This window comes from Cryptomeria japonica, chromosome 1, assembly GCF_030272615.1.
Source record: "Cryptomeria japonica chromosome 1, Sugi_1.0, whole genome shotgun sequence".
Lineage (NCBI taxonomy): Eukaryota > Viridiplantae > Streptophyta > Pinopsida > Cupressales > Cupressaceae > Cryptomeria > Cryptomeria japonica.
Window position 1 is genome coordinate 519,455,376 of NC_081405.1, and position 18,420 is coordinate 519,473,795.

An 18,420-nucleotide genomic window follows, 5' to 3' on the forward strand; every position below is an offset into this window, starting at 1 on the left:
CATAGATATATTATTTAAAGTTCACAATAGACGGAGATTACGTCACTGAATGATGTAAGCTGAAAAATTATAAGCAGGGACATGATATCAATTTCCTAAATATAGATTAATCATATTCTGAATTTTTTTTACGGATGAGATCTCTATCTCCATGCTGAAAACAACCTCCCACCAATGAGAAAAAAATATGAGCAAAAAATTGGTTCTTGGAGGCATGAAAGTGGTCTCCATGTGGAAAGTGTTGGTATGAATAAGGTTTTGGACCTAGTAAAGGTCTTGTACCTAGTGTTTTTGCTAGTTCCTAGTAGGGGACTTATTCACATGACTTAAGTTTACTCAGGGGTCCTAGGTGTCCTAGAAGATTGATCAGTTGTCTCATGATCTTATCTTATCTCATGACAACTACTTTTAATTACTTAATTCAACACACTTTGGTTGTCTCATTGCATAGGGTTTTGACACATGTCAAGATCTTGTCTAATCCTGCCTCTCAGCTTGCCTTTATAAAGGCCTCTCATTTACATTTTCAAGCAAGCTATTCTTGTCCTTCTCTCTCTTGTTGAAGTTATTTTGGTCTTGCGGAGTTCTTGGGGGTGTTGAGAAATCACCAATTAACTCCTACATGGCGTCAGAGCTCTAGATTTGAAGACTCCTTCCCAAATCTAAGGAACATGATTTGGCTTGAAGAATTTGCTGGGTCCAAATTGGGGTTTTATTAACCTCATGATTGAATACAAGGCATTGAAGAAAGTCAGGTTTGCTTTTCGTTTCATCAAATTTCGTTGTGTTTTGTCAAATCTACAAGGGTTTGAAGAAGTGTGAAGATTGGCTGATCTAGGAGGTCATTAATTTTTCGGATAACTTCAGGCCCAAATCGACCTTGCCATTGTGTTCAAGAGGCTGATTGGATGAATATTGACTATAAATTCATCCATTTTTTGTAAAGTTGTTTTTGAGGCAAAAAAATTTGCCCAAGCAGGCCGTAGGACCTCCCAAACATGCAGGTCCACATTTATTATTTTGCAAAAAACAAAAAAATGAATTATTTTCTGCATTTTATTTGTATGGTTGGGAAAATATTTTGCCTATGGTTGAAGGCAATTGTTAAAATTTTTAATCCAACAAATATATTTTTTGTCTTGTTTGTCGTCCTTTATGCCTATTCTTGCTAGATTTGATCTATTGCGTGTGTACTTTTGGTATTGGCATTAAATCTTTGTAGGTGAATTTTATTGGATAGAGTTGTATTGTGTCAGCTACTATAGGACGGTCAATTTTTTTAAATTGTTCTATTCATTATTTTTGGTTGTTTCATATTTTAATAATTTTATGTAGGGCACATCTACTATGGACGACGCTTAAAAAATTCTCTACACGGCATTTCACATTTGCTTGGCATGTTCAATACTCTGATTGGCACATGCCATTCATTGGTGGCATGTCAATTTACCTTTCATTTCTTTCTTGGCAAGCATCATCATTGACTTTATGTTGTCGAGCTTTTATCTTGCACGATGGGCTCATTTCCTTGGTCTACAATGTACATCCATGAGCGGTTACAAATTCATTGGGTGGTTTTGATATATGTGTAGGCATTTATGGTATTTGGTGAGCGCAGACAGTTTAAAGCCTTGGTCAAGGTGTTTTCCTAAGTTGTTCCCTTGTTTGTCAACCTAGACATCCCAATAGAGTAAGCGCCTTCACTAATGGTCGAGTGTTTCTATTGTGGCATTGTCCACATGTGTATGGTCGGCCTTTTTATATGTTTTGGTCAGCACATTTTGGTTAGTGCTTTAATCATCAAGCATGTTTAATGGTTTTCGTTGGGCGTTTTAAGTTTTATCGGCTTGCGCTTTGATTTTGGACTGGCGTTTTATTATCTGGTAGATCTAAGCGCTTTATAGGTACATTCCATTTGGTTGTTTGTTGGCCCGTGGATCTCCTTGTTGGCCCACTTGTAGTATACACAACTCATTAATTTGCATGGTCAAGTAGTTTCATTGATTGCATGGTATTTGTTTTGGTCATGGGTTTTCATTTGTATGGATGGTGCGTTTGTTTTATTGTTGGCGCTAAGCGCATTAGGTGTTGGTGCTAAGCGCCACCTTGCTAGCACCCTTCACAAGCTCTAGTGCCTAGTGCTTCTAATCATCACCAACTCCATTACATAGCTGGGCTTAGTCTCAGCTTCGCCTGTCGCCCAACAACCATTGTCGATGGTGGCAGGTCTTTTTTACGCTTGTCGGCCGCTGCGATCATATGGGCAACCATGCCCTAAGCACCCTATTGCCTAACATTGGTCCCCTTAGTGCCTAAAGGGGGCTTTTTCTCTATTGGAAACGAGATATTGCTGGAAAGCTAGTTTTGTCTACTTTCCAGTGGTGTAGATATTTTTCCATAATTTTTTGTTTGATAGCATTTATTGCTGTTTGAAGTCATATCTTCATTTTTGGTTCCCAAGCTCATAACTTTTTGTGATGATCTCTGAATTTTGAGGTTTTTGTGGCACTGGAAAGGTATTGAGGAACTCTTTCAACCCATCCATGCACTTTTTTCAGATTTTGTCCTAAATATTTGTTATTCAATTTTTGCTATATCTGCATCCTATTGGATTATTTGGACATTTTGGCAGTTGAAGAGGTGCTTCTTTGATCTAATCACTTCATTTCAGCTATATTTTATGTATTGACCTCCTATTTTATCATTTGAGAAGTGTATCATTGTTGTAATCATGAGCTATGCAACCCATTTTTCTTTAATCATTTTGAATTAGGACAACTATGAGTCATGGCAAAAAGACATTGTAACACATTGTAGGTGGCTTAATCTTTTGCCTCATCTTTATGGACTCATTATTGAGCCAAAGACACAATGGAAGAAATCAATTTCAGGTGATAAGAATGACCATATCATAGGATTAATTGGTTGTAGTTTCAATGCAAGCATTTTTAGAGAAACCTATTATTAGATTTTAGGAATTTGGTGCCCATGCACAATCTGGACCAATATTCGGGAGATTTTTGGAGATCCATATCATTCTCACTCCTAGATGATCTTGCTTCGGATTTCCTCATCCTACTTGATGATGTTGATAATCTTCCTTTTGATGATGTTGACAATCTTCCTTTTGATGATGATACTTTAGAGCAGTTTGAATATGATGAAAAACTGGAGTATCTTGATGATCTAGAGACTTCTCCTGCAGCTTCTACTCCTATTGAGATTAGGTAGTCATCTTTTGTTGGTGATTCATTGAGTACTACCAATGATTCATTGCAGCAGGTATCTAATTGTCTTCTTGATTGGTTTCCTATTTGATAGACATTGTTTTATTGTTTGTGGAGTCTCACATGTTAGATTTGGAGGACATATTTGATGGTTTATCTCTCCTATTTGATGACAATCATGGCACAATTGTTGTCACTTCATCTTTGTCTTTGAAGCTTGTTCAAAATCAGTTTCCATTTGTTCCTTGTTTATCACCTTCTATTGTGATTGAGCATGTACCTAATTGGTTTGTGGCATCTTCATCATTCAAGGACTTGGCAACATATGAGCAATTTTCAAAGACATAATCCTACATTTGGATTCTACTTCCTACTAATTCCTATCTGAAATGGGAAGCATTTTTGCATTTGTACTTAGTTTATCTTCTTCCCAAGGGGAGAAATGTTGTTTGTAGGCATTGGACTATGCTTTTCTTCAAGCACTCACCATTTTTGCATTATATTATACATTGTTGGTGGTTGGAGGGAGGGCAGAGGAGGAGCTATGTAGTCTCTCTCTTTCCTTGCCATGGGGGGATCATTGATTGCAATTTCGTAATGGATGTAGTCCTTGGGGGGTATCGTTGAGTCTTCCATAGATCATCCTTTTTTGCTTGTATCTTTCCTCTCTTTTGGAGAGAAGTTTTGTCCCATTGGGTTTTCTCCCGTTCTTTGTTTGTGAGAGATTTGCATTTTACATGGATACTAAAATGGTTTTGTAGCCGAGAGCCATCATAATAATTTTGCATCTTTGCATGATAATCTACTCCCTAAGTTGCACTAAAGGGCGTGCTGGTGTGAATAAGGTTTTGGACCTAGTAAAGGTTTTGTACGTAGTGTTTTCTCTAGTTCCTAGTAAGGGATTCTAGGTTATTGGTTCATCCCTTGTACGAGTTGGTTCGGGTCCAATAAGGCTTGGATCTAGATTCCGATTTAGTTCGTTATAGGGTCAGATAGGGTTTAAGAAATCGCCTATAGGTTTGTGTGGAATGGTCCTAGACAAATTTGGGACGAATTTCTATGTCTTTTCTTATTGTTGCGACAAACTTGCCTTTTTTGTAAATCGCTTTAGCTATATTTTTGCCTTGGCATTTCAACTACTCGCAAATATAGGTCAAATATTCTTTCCGTTGCTTCAATGCTTACCGTTTTAGGAAGAATGCAACTATCACCACTAAGTTGTAGCTTCTTGAGAGAGAGATCCATTCGTCTCCTCTTAGGTCGAGTGAGCACAGATTTATTAAACATTTGTGACTTTGTCAAAATAAATTAAGTAATTTAGTAATATTACGATTAATGATAAAAAATAAATTTATATATAATAATTAATTTTTTAAAAATTTAAATTTAATAATATATTAATATTCATTATTTATTAATATCTTTTTTATAATTTAAAATTTTATTATTATATTATAATATTAAATATTAAAATTTAATTTTATTAATATTATATTATATATTGTCTTTATTATTTATTACTATTGACTTTCTATATAGTTTTATTATGATATTATAATATTATATATATTAATATTACTTTTTATAATGTTATTATTAGATTATATATTAAATTTATCAATATTATATTATATAGTAAATTTATTATTTCTTTAATATTAATTTTCTTTTAAAATTGTATTGTGATATTATATATTGTATATATTAATGTTTATTATTCATTAATATTATATTTTTATAATTTTGTTATTATATTATATATTAATTTTATTAATCCTATATTAACTCTGCTTATATATATCAGGTCTAGTATTCTTGATTTCAGATTGCAAATATGTATATATTTTTTATTTTTCTATGTTTTTTGTATGGACGAACCCAACCCACAGAATTTTTGCCTAAACTTGTAAACTGAACCCTTGGGCCTGAACTTGAGCCAAACACAAACCAGTGACTTAGAGGGGACTTATTCACATGACTTAAGTTTACTTAGGTCCTAGGTGTCTTCCTAGAAGATTGATTAGTTGCCACATGATTTTATCGTATCTCATGACAACTACTTTTAGTTACCTAGGTCAACAATTTATTTTTCCCATTTTATAAGATTATGACACATGTCAACATTTTGTCTAATCCTACCTCTCATCTTTCTTTTATAAGCAAGGCCTCTCATGTACATTTTCATGTCCATTCTTGCATTCATAATCAGGCAAGCTATTCTTTCCATTCTCTCTCTTGTGGAATTTATTTTGGTCTTGCAAAGTTCCTAGGGGTGTTGAGAGTCACCAATCAACTCCCACAAAAAGCAGCATTTTTGAAAATTAGTCAATTAGTAGAGAACAAAAGCAAAAATGATATAAAATAAGGTAAATGACTGAATTGGAATGGATTTCCGAGTACCTACAACTTGAAACAATAGGAGGCCAAATTGCCTTTGACTCAAAAATCTTGCAGTTTAATAAAGAGTATTATAACTACATTACAAACTTGATTTTCGGAATTGCCTCTACATTTTTTAATACAAATAAAGTTTATTTCCTTAATAACAATCAAAATGAAACTGTGGATTCTTGTTAGTGTATCAGTAATGAAGGACAGTGCCTTCCTATCTTCTCAAATTTGAAGTATAAATTAAATAACTAAACTAGATATAGAGGATGTTTGACAAGTTTTTCTAGGTATAGCCCTCTATTTTATTTACGTGGCTTTCTTATCACCTTTTATTCCATGGAAAAATTTGTGGGATTCATAACTGAAATAAAATGGTATTTGAGGTCATTGAAGTCTACCGTCTTATCTTGTTTACAATTGTAGTTGCATGATTATATATTGTTGTTCTTGTAGATGGATACTGATAATAATTGAGTATTTGTGTACTTTAAAAACATTTAAGTGTGTATGTGATGTTTATGCCCGATGGGTGAATGAAATAAAGGTTCAGACAGATAACATGGAATAATAGGAGTAGCTGTTTTCCCATTGAAGTTGTCGTTTGCTGGCTTTTCAATTGTGTCAAATCCTCTTCAATTTTTGCTTTAGCATAAAATGAGTTACAATTTGAATTCCAATTTCTTTTTGATTTTTGTCAGACCAAAGTGTCGCCAAACTATTATGGTATTTGTTAAAAAATTTCAGTTGAGTAATGGAAAGCTTGAAACATAAAGACTAATGCTTGCCTGCACGGTAATTAGAATTTAGAAAGAAAATAAATCTCTCACATGCTTGAAATTTGATGGTGAAAAAGCCATTCACCATTCTTTTTCAGCTGAAACTCTAGATAAAGGTGACCTTGACCAAGTAAAACATATCAAATGTTTTGATTAAGGTAAACAAGGATTTTGAAAGGACCTAGACCCTTGGACAAACAGAAAAGAACAATGAAGGAACCACAAAAAGCAAAACAGACAAAGAGGCAAACAAAACAAGTCTCACAAGGAGTGAGACAGAGACCAGTCAGTTAACAAAGTAGAACTAGCAGAAGAACATGACTGTAAGCAGCCATAAAGTAGCAGGCCAAAAGCTAGCAAAGGACCAAAACATCACCTAAGGTGGTTTAAAATCAAAGAGCTTTGTTTTGATTTAGCTTTACAATGCTTTTCAGAATCAAACCCCAATTGGATGGGGTTAGAAAGGTCATCTGAACACGAGGAGGATTTCCTTACTAGGGGCAAGGAGCCAAAAGGAGGAACACAAAGCGTAGCCTGAATAGAGTCATCACATTTCTCTTTCAAGGAGAAGTCATTCTTGTCCACAATAGGATAATCTCTATCACCCATCTACACACTGGGGGTGAAGGGAACTAGCAAACTACACACAGCAGTAGCATGTCCCACCATGTACGACACATAACAAGGGACCCCTCCTAATCAATCTGCTGAACCCAATCAGCAAACTTTGAGGAAAGATTGATTGAGGAAGGGAGTTGCTTGTCAACCACAACATTGACACAAAATTTAGCATACAGAAATTGCTTTCTAGATCTAGTCACCTCATATTCATTATGAGATGTCATGTCCCCTTAATTTCTGTTGTGGCAAGAATAAAGTGTTTTTCTAAAAACACTATTTCTTAATTAGTAATATTATTAAATAAAATACTAATATTAAATAATGAAAACTATCAAATAATTTAATATTAATATGAAATAATGATAATATTAAATAGTTTAATAATAAATGTTTGAGGCTTATGCTGAGGCCAACTTGCAAGGCTATTTTGATTTTCTTTTGGAGCAAATTGATATTAACATGAAGGACCCGTGCTTGAAAGATTATTCTTGATTTTGGAATGATTTGCTCATGCAATGCTGAGAGCCTCTGAGATGAAAACCATAGAGATCCACAGGTAGGACGATTCACCCTACCACGTCTAAACTCCTTTGCTTTGTGTCTAGCAACACCAACAAAGCAGGGACAATCACCAAGAAGACATGAAGGGCAAGCACAATCTGTACGCATCACCTGCAGGGATTGATTCATCCAAGTTGAAGGTCTGCTCATGCATATAGTTGTCTGAAACGAAGATCTGAGCTGTTTCCTGAGTCTCTGGTGAACACAGGTATCATTGGCATTCCTCTGAGTATTATTTCTGCATATCATTATTCGTGTGTATCTATGCACATGATTTCTGCAAACTATTAGAAACATTATTTTTTGGAGTGACCTGTGATTACTGTATCTTAAGTGTGGCCAACGAAGAAGAACAGTTATATCTTTATTTGGATTGAAATGGAACAAATATCATGCTGTTATTAAGTTTCCTTGCAATTTGAATTTAAAATACTGGCACATTTTGGAAGATGTTCTTGTATGAGATATTTCATGAGATCACCTAAAGAGAAAACTATGGCTATCCACACATCTTTGTTCCAATACTTCAATGATAGGCCAAGAAGTTTGACCCACACTGGGACTTTTTCGATACCAACTTTGCTGAGATCTAATCAGGGTTCCCACTTCATAAGAGGCTTTATTTGCCAAGAAACCAAGGGCCAACATTCAAGGTTTGAAGAAGAGAGTAACAGATGATGAAGAAGCCATGGGGTAGAACAGTAATCTCCATTGCACCTTTGGTTATCCACTTCCTCCTAGCCCAATGCCTGAAACTATTCACATTAGGCCTGGCACCCAAAAATTTCCCCACAAGAGCATTCTCCCATTTGGAGACTGAACTATCAATAACCTTATCTGAAATTTTAAGACATCCTCCCTGTACAAAGACAAAAGAAGGAACAGGAATGGGTGGAGACCTAGTCCTTGGAGGAAAGGGGGACAGAGGATCAACCAAAGTAGAAGCAAGAAGGGGCACATCAGAACACCTAGCCTTAGACACCCCAGTGGCAACTTAAACCCACTCATCAGGAGCAACCGCAGTAGGAGCCCCAATAAGAGCAGAAAGAGGCACCAAAACCCTAGCAGAACCTGAAACCTCCTCACCTAGCACACCACCAATTGTAGGGTGAGGTGGGAGGAGCAAACCTCTCTTAAGGCCCTTACCAAAGGAGCCAAAGGCAACCAGAGAAACGTCTTATAGAGCCCTTGCACATTCCCGCCAGGGAAACTTGGAGGCAGTTGAACACACGCCTTTGCAAGCATCCAACCACAGGTCCAGAAGTCTAATATCCTCATTATCAGTGAGAGGATCACTCCGATCTTGTGGTTCAAAACCATCTACATCACCATCCTCCTTATCCCCTTTGTTCAAGCTCCCATTGCTCCCGTGTGCCCCACTATAGTTCATGCTTGCTGTCCTACAAAACCCACTCGCTGCTCTGCTGTTAGCTGCTCTACCATGTGCTGCTCTTCCGTTCCTGCTCATCTTCTTTGTAATTCTGTAGTTACTTAGACATTTGTTTAGAACACATCAAATTTTAATTTTGTTCAAGGGAATTTAATGCTACATAGAAATTAGAATACACTATATACACATTATGCATCTAGATTTGTGTGTAGATTCACAGCAACTATAACCTTTGTGATGGTCCTCACTTCTTTAAATTGCAATAGATTGGCAATGTATTGAATAAAACATTCACCAAAATTTAGGTTGACATGAAAGGGAGAGCTTCAAATTTAAACGCTAGCCTAACTTCTTTTACCAGACAATCTTAAATGACTATGCTTGAAACATTAGAATGTTAACAACCCTTTAGCATAACTAGTATGGGGTGTTGAGTTTACGTGCATGAGAAAGTACTTAAATGGCAAGAGAAATGAATTTCCTAAAGTTTTTCAAAGTTTCTTCTACAATAGCCTAAATTTGAAAATATAATCAGAAAAATATCATAACTTTTATTTATTTTTAATATGATTTGAAAAATATTCATTTTCATCTATTTAATCAGAAAATTATCATAACTTTTATTTATTTATAACTTCTAGTTCTAGGCTCTGCTTTATGGAATTGCAATCATGCTTTATTTTTGTTTTCAACATTTTTTGCAATCATGCTTTATTTTTGTTTTCAACATTTTGTGACTATCTTTTCCACTTCCGGAAGTCTTATGAGTGATCAGATGATATAACTTTTAGCATAGAAAAATTTGTTCATGGTGGCTACCAATTTTGATCATAATGAATTACAATGATGATGAGAACAATATATATTTTCATACTGTCATGAAAAGATAATAAAATCTGTTTTTTCGTATGGGAATTAGAGTCATTTTTCTGAAATATAAATTAGAAAACTTAAATTCTGTCTCTCTGATATCTGACTTTCAATGGAAACTGTGAGTCTTTTTTGCTGAGTGGCAGAAGGGTTGCAGATGGTATTCATTCAAATTCTGGTGACAGTATCAGTTGTGATTGGAAAGTCATGATATGAAAAAGAATAATGACTGTTCTGTAGACAAAAAAGAAGAGAATATTTTTTTCTTAACATTATGAGAAAATATAATTGAAAAGTGGATGGAATATAGTTTAGAATATTATCACTATTATAAATTGGTCGATGGTCTAAGCACTATAAATTCAAAATTATAATTCATGGCTCTGCATTAGAAAAGAACTTACAATACTGAGCAGATTTTAGTACAAAATGTGCTTTGCTTTCAGGGCTGTTGCAGAGCATCTTTCTCCTGGCCTTCCTTACAAGCTATTCGAAGATGATGTTTACTTGACTGCCGGCTTTAGACAAACAATGGAAACCATTTTTGCAGTTTTGAGTCGTAAAGATGCGAACATTCTCTTGCCAAGACCATCATACCCTCTTTATGATGTTTTATTAGCATACAATGATATCCAAGCTCGGCATTATAATTTAATTCCTGAAAGGGATTGGGAAGTTGATTTAGACCAAGTTGAAGCAATAGCTGACAGCAACACTGTAGCAATTGTTCTTAGTAATCCTAATAATCCGTGTGGTGCTGTTTTCAGCCATGGCCATCTAGCTAAGGTATTGTGTAATTTACCTGACTTGAGATTCTGCACCAATGTAGAAATTTGTTGTGGCTTAATGCTACATTTTTTATGCAATTACATTGTTGAAAATTAACAATTGAATCATAACACAGCTTGCAGAGACAGCTAAAAGGTTAGGCTTATTAATTATATCAGATGAAGCATACTCTCCCATGGTATTTGGTAATAAGCCATTTGCGCCAATGGGATTGTTTGCAACTGTTGTTCCAGTGGTTACCCTTGGAAGCATATCAAACCGCTGGCTTGTTCCTGGATGGCAACTTGGGTGGATTGTAACTTGTGATCCTCACGGTATTCTGAAAGATACCCAGGTCTGTACCAAAATCAACTACATTCTATCAACTGCACCCTGAGTTAATGATACCATCGCTCAATACTTGAAGAATGCCTTTCATTTCTCCATACTTATTGGAATCTTTTGGATTGATCCAGATATAATTCAATGAAAGTTGTCTAAATTTTAAACTCTTTTCATGCATAACTGTGAAATCAACCTTAGGCGTTCAGTCATGCAGGCCTATTGGTTATATGAGAGGGTTGTGCATATGCAAAAGCAAGTAAAACTAGGTACAGAAGGCAACTTTTATTAATGCAAGACAACACTCAAAACTAAAGCAAGAGGATGTAACCTACCATGATTGCTTAATTTCTGTTGCTTGCAGCAGCCTGATTCAACCTTAGACTTTTGTATTTTCCCAATGAAAACCCTTGATTGGTCCTATAATCCTATTTCAGGACCTTCTAGTACAATCTGAAAAAAGCATTACACACCATTGTTTGCACCTTTTTTTCTATCTATAAAATATAACAACAATAATTGAACCCTACGCATGGTAGTATAATAGGTATAGCAATCAAAACTTGATAATGTATCTAAAACAATGAGCTGAATTCTATGATAGTCATTCAATCCTCTTATTCTTATTTAATACAGTTCCAGTTATGTATTTCTTCTTTTATCATGAAAAGTAGTAGTTTTAACTTTTAATGATTGAAATGCTTGTGGATAAAACTGCGAGTTTTGCTTGCATCAATGTTTTGGATCACACTTTGTCATCCATCAGCAAGATGAGAAAAAATGATGGGTGGATTGCAAGTTTTGCTAAATATGAAGGCCTGATACGCTCAGGAAACTAGAAGAGAAACATTGCTAGGGGAATTATTAAAATTTATGGGTTGGAGAATGGTTAGGAGTAGGTGAAGTTAAATGTTGAAAAATTTTAATTTAATATAGAGATAAGAAGTATGCAATAAATTCGAATGATGATAGTAAATACAAATATGAAAAATAAAAGTAAATGGAAATGTGAGAGAATGGTTCTAGGGGTACTGATACACGAGAAGAAGATGATTTATTTTTTGTAGGTTTCAAAATAGTTACTTAAAGTAAAAAAAGGCGAGTGAAGAAACAGAAAACAAAACAATACAAAAGGAGTATTACCAATTTTGGGTTAATAGAAGGATGAGGTAGGTAGGCCAAAAACATAAATTAGAATGAAGATATTAAATAGTGTTGATATAAGAATTAAAATTTAAAAATGAAAATCAAAAAGTTGAATTGAAAGTGGGAGATAAAGGTTTAGGGGGGTTAAAATACATGAGAAGAAGAGGGAAATAAAAGGAAAGTACATAAAGTATGATATTAAAATGAAAATAAAAAGTAAGTAGAGGGAAAGGATGAAATGAGAGTTATAAAAGGAGGAGAAAAGGTCTGCAATGGGAAACTTAAAATATTGAAGATCATTAGAATAAAAGAGGAGGGAGATAGAAGAAAGAAAAGAACCGAATGAGTGAAGGACATAGAAGAGACCACAAAAGGACCAAGAAGGTATAAGTGAGTTAATAATTGGTTTCTAGGAGAAGCTCAAACCCCAACAATCATTCTTCTCGAGATTAAGAGGCTGTTTGTGGATTGCCACTCCTCTTAACTTCCGCTTATAATAATTTTCCTATTTCACTAGGATTTTCGTGGGCCTATATGTAGATGTGTTTGGTGTTGGATGAATGTTCTATAAGTGCCCATTTTCCAATGTGCTTGTGTGTGATGTTAGCACCATATTCATTGGTTCTCATTCCAATAGAGTAACCAAAATCACACCTAACAACATCCCCAAAAAGCTGAGTTACCAGGTTCGCCCTTTTTGCCCTCCTAATGCGAATCGGGTCCGTGCAGGTTCGGGTTGTTTGCCCTAGGTCCAGCCAGGGTTCACCCCAGGGACTGTGGGTTTGCTCTAGGTTCACCTTGGCAAGCCTAGAGCGAACCCACAGTCCCTGGGATGAACCCAAGGCAAACCCAGAGCGAACCCATAGTCCCTGGGGTGAACCCTGGCTGGACCTGGGCGAACCCATGGGTTGGGCAATGTCAAATCACCAAAAAGTGACTTTGCATATTAAAAAACTAATTGTTTTTGCCTTTGGGGGCCAAAAACCCAAATCCACCCTTGCTAAATGCATTTGAGACCCTTATTATTTTTGATTGTCAATTTTGTAATTGTAATGATTTTCTTAGTTTTACAAAGTTCTTTGTAAAGGAAAGGAGAGCAAAGCTGGAGGAAGGTATGCTTTGCGAGAGGTGAAAGGCCACCTCATCTGCCTCGGAGTCTGTACCTCCCTCTCTGTTTGGCATTCTCTTGCTTCTTTTGGTGTCCTTGTGCCATGCTAGTCGCCTTCCTTGGGGTTTGCTTGCGTGTCTTCGTTCATTTTGTTTTCTTTGTTTTAATTTCTTTGTGCTTTTTCATGGGTTTGTTGGTCTTAGGTCTTCAACCAGGGCTCGCATGTGTGTTCCTTTGTTGTAGCCACTTCCTCTGGGGTTTGACCACTAGAACCCCAACCTTGCATTTACTCCACTGGAGATTTTATGGCAATCATTAATGATGCACAACCCGACCTTAATGAAAATGGGGGTGATAAGATTTCAAAAGATATTGGTGTTTCAGAGAAGGATTTGCACAAACCGTCCTTCAAAGCAATTGTTTCTGAGAATCTCACTATAGTGTGTTCTCCCTTTGCAGCTTTTAATGGAACCATCTTGGAGCAGCCCGCAATGGTGTCAGGAGGATTATTGGGGACTGACATCGATGGAGGTCGAGATGGAAGCGTCTTCGAAACTAGAGACCCAGAAGGGGGAGGAAGTTGTAAGTCCTCTCTTCTTGGCCCGAAAACTCTTTCACTTTCTCCCAATGAGGATATGATTAAGGCAATTAGAATTGAGTAGTCTCGGTTAAGAAATGTGGCAATATTTTTGTTTGTATGGATAGCAACTCTTTACCATCTTGGAAATTTTTTGATGATTGGTTGGCAAATGTTTGGGGTAAAAAATTGGGGATATATGTGAATTTTTGTCACATGATGCAGAAAGGGTTGTTTGTTGTTTTTCTTAAAACTCACAACATGCAAGACAGAGTCCTCAAGTAGGGGTTCTGGAATGTGGGTCAATCCCTCTTTTGGGCCTTCCCATGATCGCCGAAGGGTGATCTTGAAAAAGTTGTCGCACGTTCCTCCCCTAATTGGATGGAACTAAAGGCGCTTCAACTCGAATTTTGGCCTTTTATTCCATAGATTTTGAAACCCTTGGGATCGGTTCTTCAAGTGGAAGAATTGAGGGTACCCTCCCTCATTTGAATGCAAGAATTTTGATAGCTTTGAGTTGTTATCGGAAAATATGTATAGTTTAGTAATGTTAAACATTGATAGTCAGTTAGCCGACGGGTAGGTAGTTGGAGTCGCGACGGTTGTGTCGCACCCCTTCAGCTGTTATATATTGTACCACCTCCGGGTGTTGAGGACATGTAATGTTGACGACAGATTATAATATGAACATCTTTTGACATTAATGGCAAGCTTATTCTGGTACTTCTTTTGTATTTGCATTGTGCATTGTTGTTCGATTTCTGTATTCTTCCTGTTTACCCAGTAAGGTAAACATTTGGCGCCGTTGCCGAAATTATTTCGGGAGGGACGGGAATATACTACATGGCACAGGGATAATGGGACAACCATTGCCCGAGGGGACGAGCAGTAACCCTGACGAAGATCACCAAGAACTGTTCGAAAGAGAACGAGCACTCACAAAAGATTTCGCTTGCATCCTTCAGGCGGCCATCGAAACACACGTACGGAGGGAAGCCACCATTGAGGCTGTTCCAGAGGATGCTGTGTGGAGCGCGCTTGGTGTAAGCCCGGCCGTGAATCGGTTGATGAGCAATTTGCCTAACCTTCTGGCTCAAGCATTTTTGGCTCTTCAAAACCGCAGAGAAGACACCTACCGTGAGAACCGACGACAGCAAATCTTACGAGAATTTCATGAGCGCCAGGATGACGGACGGAGGGAAGACCGATGAAGGACAAATAATCCTTAAATTGTGAAGGGAGACAAATAAAGAACACTGTTAGAAGTAGAAGAATTATGTTGATTGTATACAAAAGAATGAATTAATAAAGACGTGTTGTGTTTTGGTTTATGTGTTGTGAAACATGAAATTGTACCACAATTAATGCCCAATTTATTGAATAAAGACAGAAATAAGAAATTAGAAACTGACGAGTGGGAGGCTGCGCAGAAGGCTTTGATTCTGGAACAACGTGTAGAACGTAGACGGAGGCTGAGGCAACTTGCCGAAGGACGACCTGCCGAAGGGTTGCCCGAAGGGAACCAAGGAGGTGTCACAGAAGGTGCAGAAGCCGAGGGGAATTTCTACGCGTCACCAGACTACTGTAGAGCGAGAAGCCTCGAAGAGTTTCTGGAGGAAACTAGGTTACGGAGAGAACTAGTTGAAGAGACTCGAGATCGGTTCAAAAACTTATCTCTCAAGCCACAAAGGGAGGATCACCGAAGGGAGCCGGGCACGGGTGACGACGAAGGGGAAGCTAACCGCACAATAGGTACAAGGCAGAACACCGTACCTTCGGTCACCACCACAAGAGACATCAGCGGCATCGGAGGGAGCAGCGCCGGAGGGCAGACACAGCCACAACCACCTCCAAGTGGACGACTTCCATCAATGGCGACCAAACAGAAGTTGCCCAAATTCAACGGGGATAGCAAAGATGATCCCGCACGGCATTGCCGTACATGCGAAACCATCTGGACAGCCAACGGGGTGACTGACCAGGATGAATGGATGAAGCAGTTCCCTGCCACACTGAGAGGAGTGGCTATTGACTGGTATTCAGACTTGGATAAAACCGGGGTAACTACGTGGGATGAATTGAAGAAAGCATTCGAGAAGGAATTTCGGCTTCTCCGAGATGATAATGAGATAGTCTCCAAAATCTATGGAACAAAGCAAGGAAAGAAGGAGACCGTACGAGCATATGGCCGCCGGCTAAAGGAATTAGTCGGAAAGATGGAAAGCCAACCGGCTGATGGCTTAAAGAAGCGGTGGTTTGTCGAGGGTCTGAACCCTAAGCTACGACGAAAGATGAAAATTGTGCCTCCGACATCCTACGAGGATGCATACAACCGGGCCATGGACTTGGAAAGTGAAAATAAGACGGCCAAAAAGAAGAAGAATAGATCTTCGTCATCCTCTGAAGATGATACGTCGGAAGAAGAGAGTAGCAGTGATGAGAAGCCGAAGAAGAAAGTCACGGCCCTTCAGAAGGATATGGAATGGATGTTAAAAGAGTTTAAGACAATGAAGGGGACCACAAGCAAGGATGATGAACTGTGGTGCACGGATTGTAAGGAGAGCGGCCACACAAAGGGTGCCTGTCCCAAGAAGGCATTCTGTGACATCTGCCAGATCATGGGACATTCTACGAAGGAATGCCCATACAATCTGAAGGCACGTAACAAGCAAGTGCTCTTTGCACATGAGCAGCCCTCCACATCGGATTCAAACAATAATGCATCTTCCGGAGGCTACCGAGGAAACCGACGAGGCGGACGGGGGAATAATAATAATTCCACCAGAAACAGGGTCCAATATGATGCGAAGGGACGCCCGATGATTCAATGTAGGGCTTGCAATCAATGGGGTCATTACGCACGAGAGTGTAATAACAATGACACTGCTCAAAAGCTATGTCAGTGGTGTGGCCCCGGTGACCATGAAGATGCCGATTGTCCGAAGTCTGGCGTAGGGGCCAATCTGATTGATATCGAAGGCAACACATGGGGTAAAGAAGCCATCCTTGCTCTTACCCGAGGGCAGGCAAAGGAAGCCCGATACCCCCATCCCCGCACGGAGAAGTAGAGAATGACGGAGGCAAGGGAGGAAATAGAAAGGGCCATGAAAGCCCAACGGGGAGAGACACACGAGTCATCTGGACCCTACTGCACAGACGCGGAGAGGAACATTGTACGGTAGATGCTCCAAATGGAGGTACCTGTGAAACTGGAAGACCTCCTACACACCATACCGCAATTGGGGACAGTGCTGTTGGGCACAAAGGTTGATAAACCCAAACCGAGAGACATGGACGCTCCCATACTAGGAAGCTCGGCAACAAATCCAGTTGTACTTACCGTCAACAATGGCCGACACCCAGCCGTGGTGGAGATGGGCATCCTGGGCACCATCCTGACGGATACTATAGTAGACGGCGGTTCCGGAGTAAATGTCCTTCTGGAGAACACATGGAAAAAGCTAGGAAAGCCCACTCTGTGGCCACCTACGTTTAATCTGCTAGGTGCAGACCAGCACGGGATTAAACCCCTCGGCATGTTGATGGCATAGCAAGTCACCGTGGGTGCACAACCTTTTGTGCTCGACTTCGTGGTCATCCCATTGAAATAGAAAGGGTATGACGCTATACTTGGAAGAGGATGGTTGGTGGCAGCGAAAGCAAACCACAACTGGAAATGAAATACACTCTCGATGGAGAGCGGAGGCAAGAAATTCACTATTGATCTCCGGACGCAGTTGGTGAGCGAGGAACTTGCCTCTTCCTCGGGATCTGAATCCGAGAGGGAAAATGACCCACGAGACGAAGGGAGAGAGGGGATGGACCCAGATGCCGAAGGCATATTAAAAATCGGAGGTTGCTGTTCGGAGGATGACATAGATTCACTAAATGGATTGTTCCATTGGCAGCAGGAGGACTATGAGATGTTCTCACCCTCCTGTAATGTATTAAGCGTCGAAGGAGAAGGAGAGGAGCCAGATCAATATCCTCCAGAATACGGGGAGTATAAGGAAGGAGAAGCTACAATGGACACCGTACCTGCACATCAATTTGGAAACAAGGAGGCCATGAAGTATGAAGAACCGACGGTGAAACCTTTGAATCTAGGTACGGAGACGGATAAGAAAATCATTCTGGTAGGAGATGACTGGAACCCAGTGCTGAAAACGGCCGCATTCAAGATTTTCACCGAGTACAAAGATGTATTCGCATGGACTTATAAGGATTTGAAGGGGGTCCCACCGGAGTTATGTGTTCATCGTATTCTGTTGGTACCAGGCGCAGTACCAGTACGACAGCGACCGTACAGGATGAATAAAAACTATGCTGCAAAAGTACAAAAGGAGATTGAACGAATGCTGGAGGCCAAGATTATCTTTAGGGTGCAGAATAGCGAATGGGTATCCCCCATCGTAATATCTCTCAAAAAGGATGGTAACGAGATCCGGATTTGTGTCGACTTCTGGCGACTCAATGCAGTTACCATCAAAGATCCATTTCCCATACCGTTCACGGACTCTATTCTTGAAGAGGTGGCCGACCATGAAATCTATTCATTTATGGATGGATTTTCCGGCTATAATCAAATATCAATAGCGGAGGAAGATACGCTGAAGACGACATTTGTGGTGGAGGACGGAGTA

The 18,420-nt window shown here is 38.7% G+C and overlaps 1 protein-coding gene across 2 annotated transcripts in view; it reads left to right on the top strand.

Annotated features, from left to right (window-relative positions):
* The window catches only part of LOC131070307 (nicotianamine aminotransferase 1), a 114,006-nt gene that overhangs the window by 10,565 nt on the left and 85,021 nt on the right, over positions 1 to 18,420 (top strand). For both annotated transcript variants that reach the window (XM_058005814.2, XM_058005815.2), the window contains exons 3-4: positions 10,283 to 10,622; positions 10,741 to 10,959. In XM_058005814.2, the coding sequence (XP_057861797.2) occupies positions 10,283 to 10,622; positions 10,741 to 10,959 (559 nt within the window). The remainder of the gene's footprint in view (positions 1 to 10,282; positions 10,623 to 10,740; positions 10,960 to 18,420) is intronic.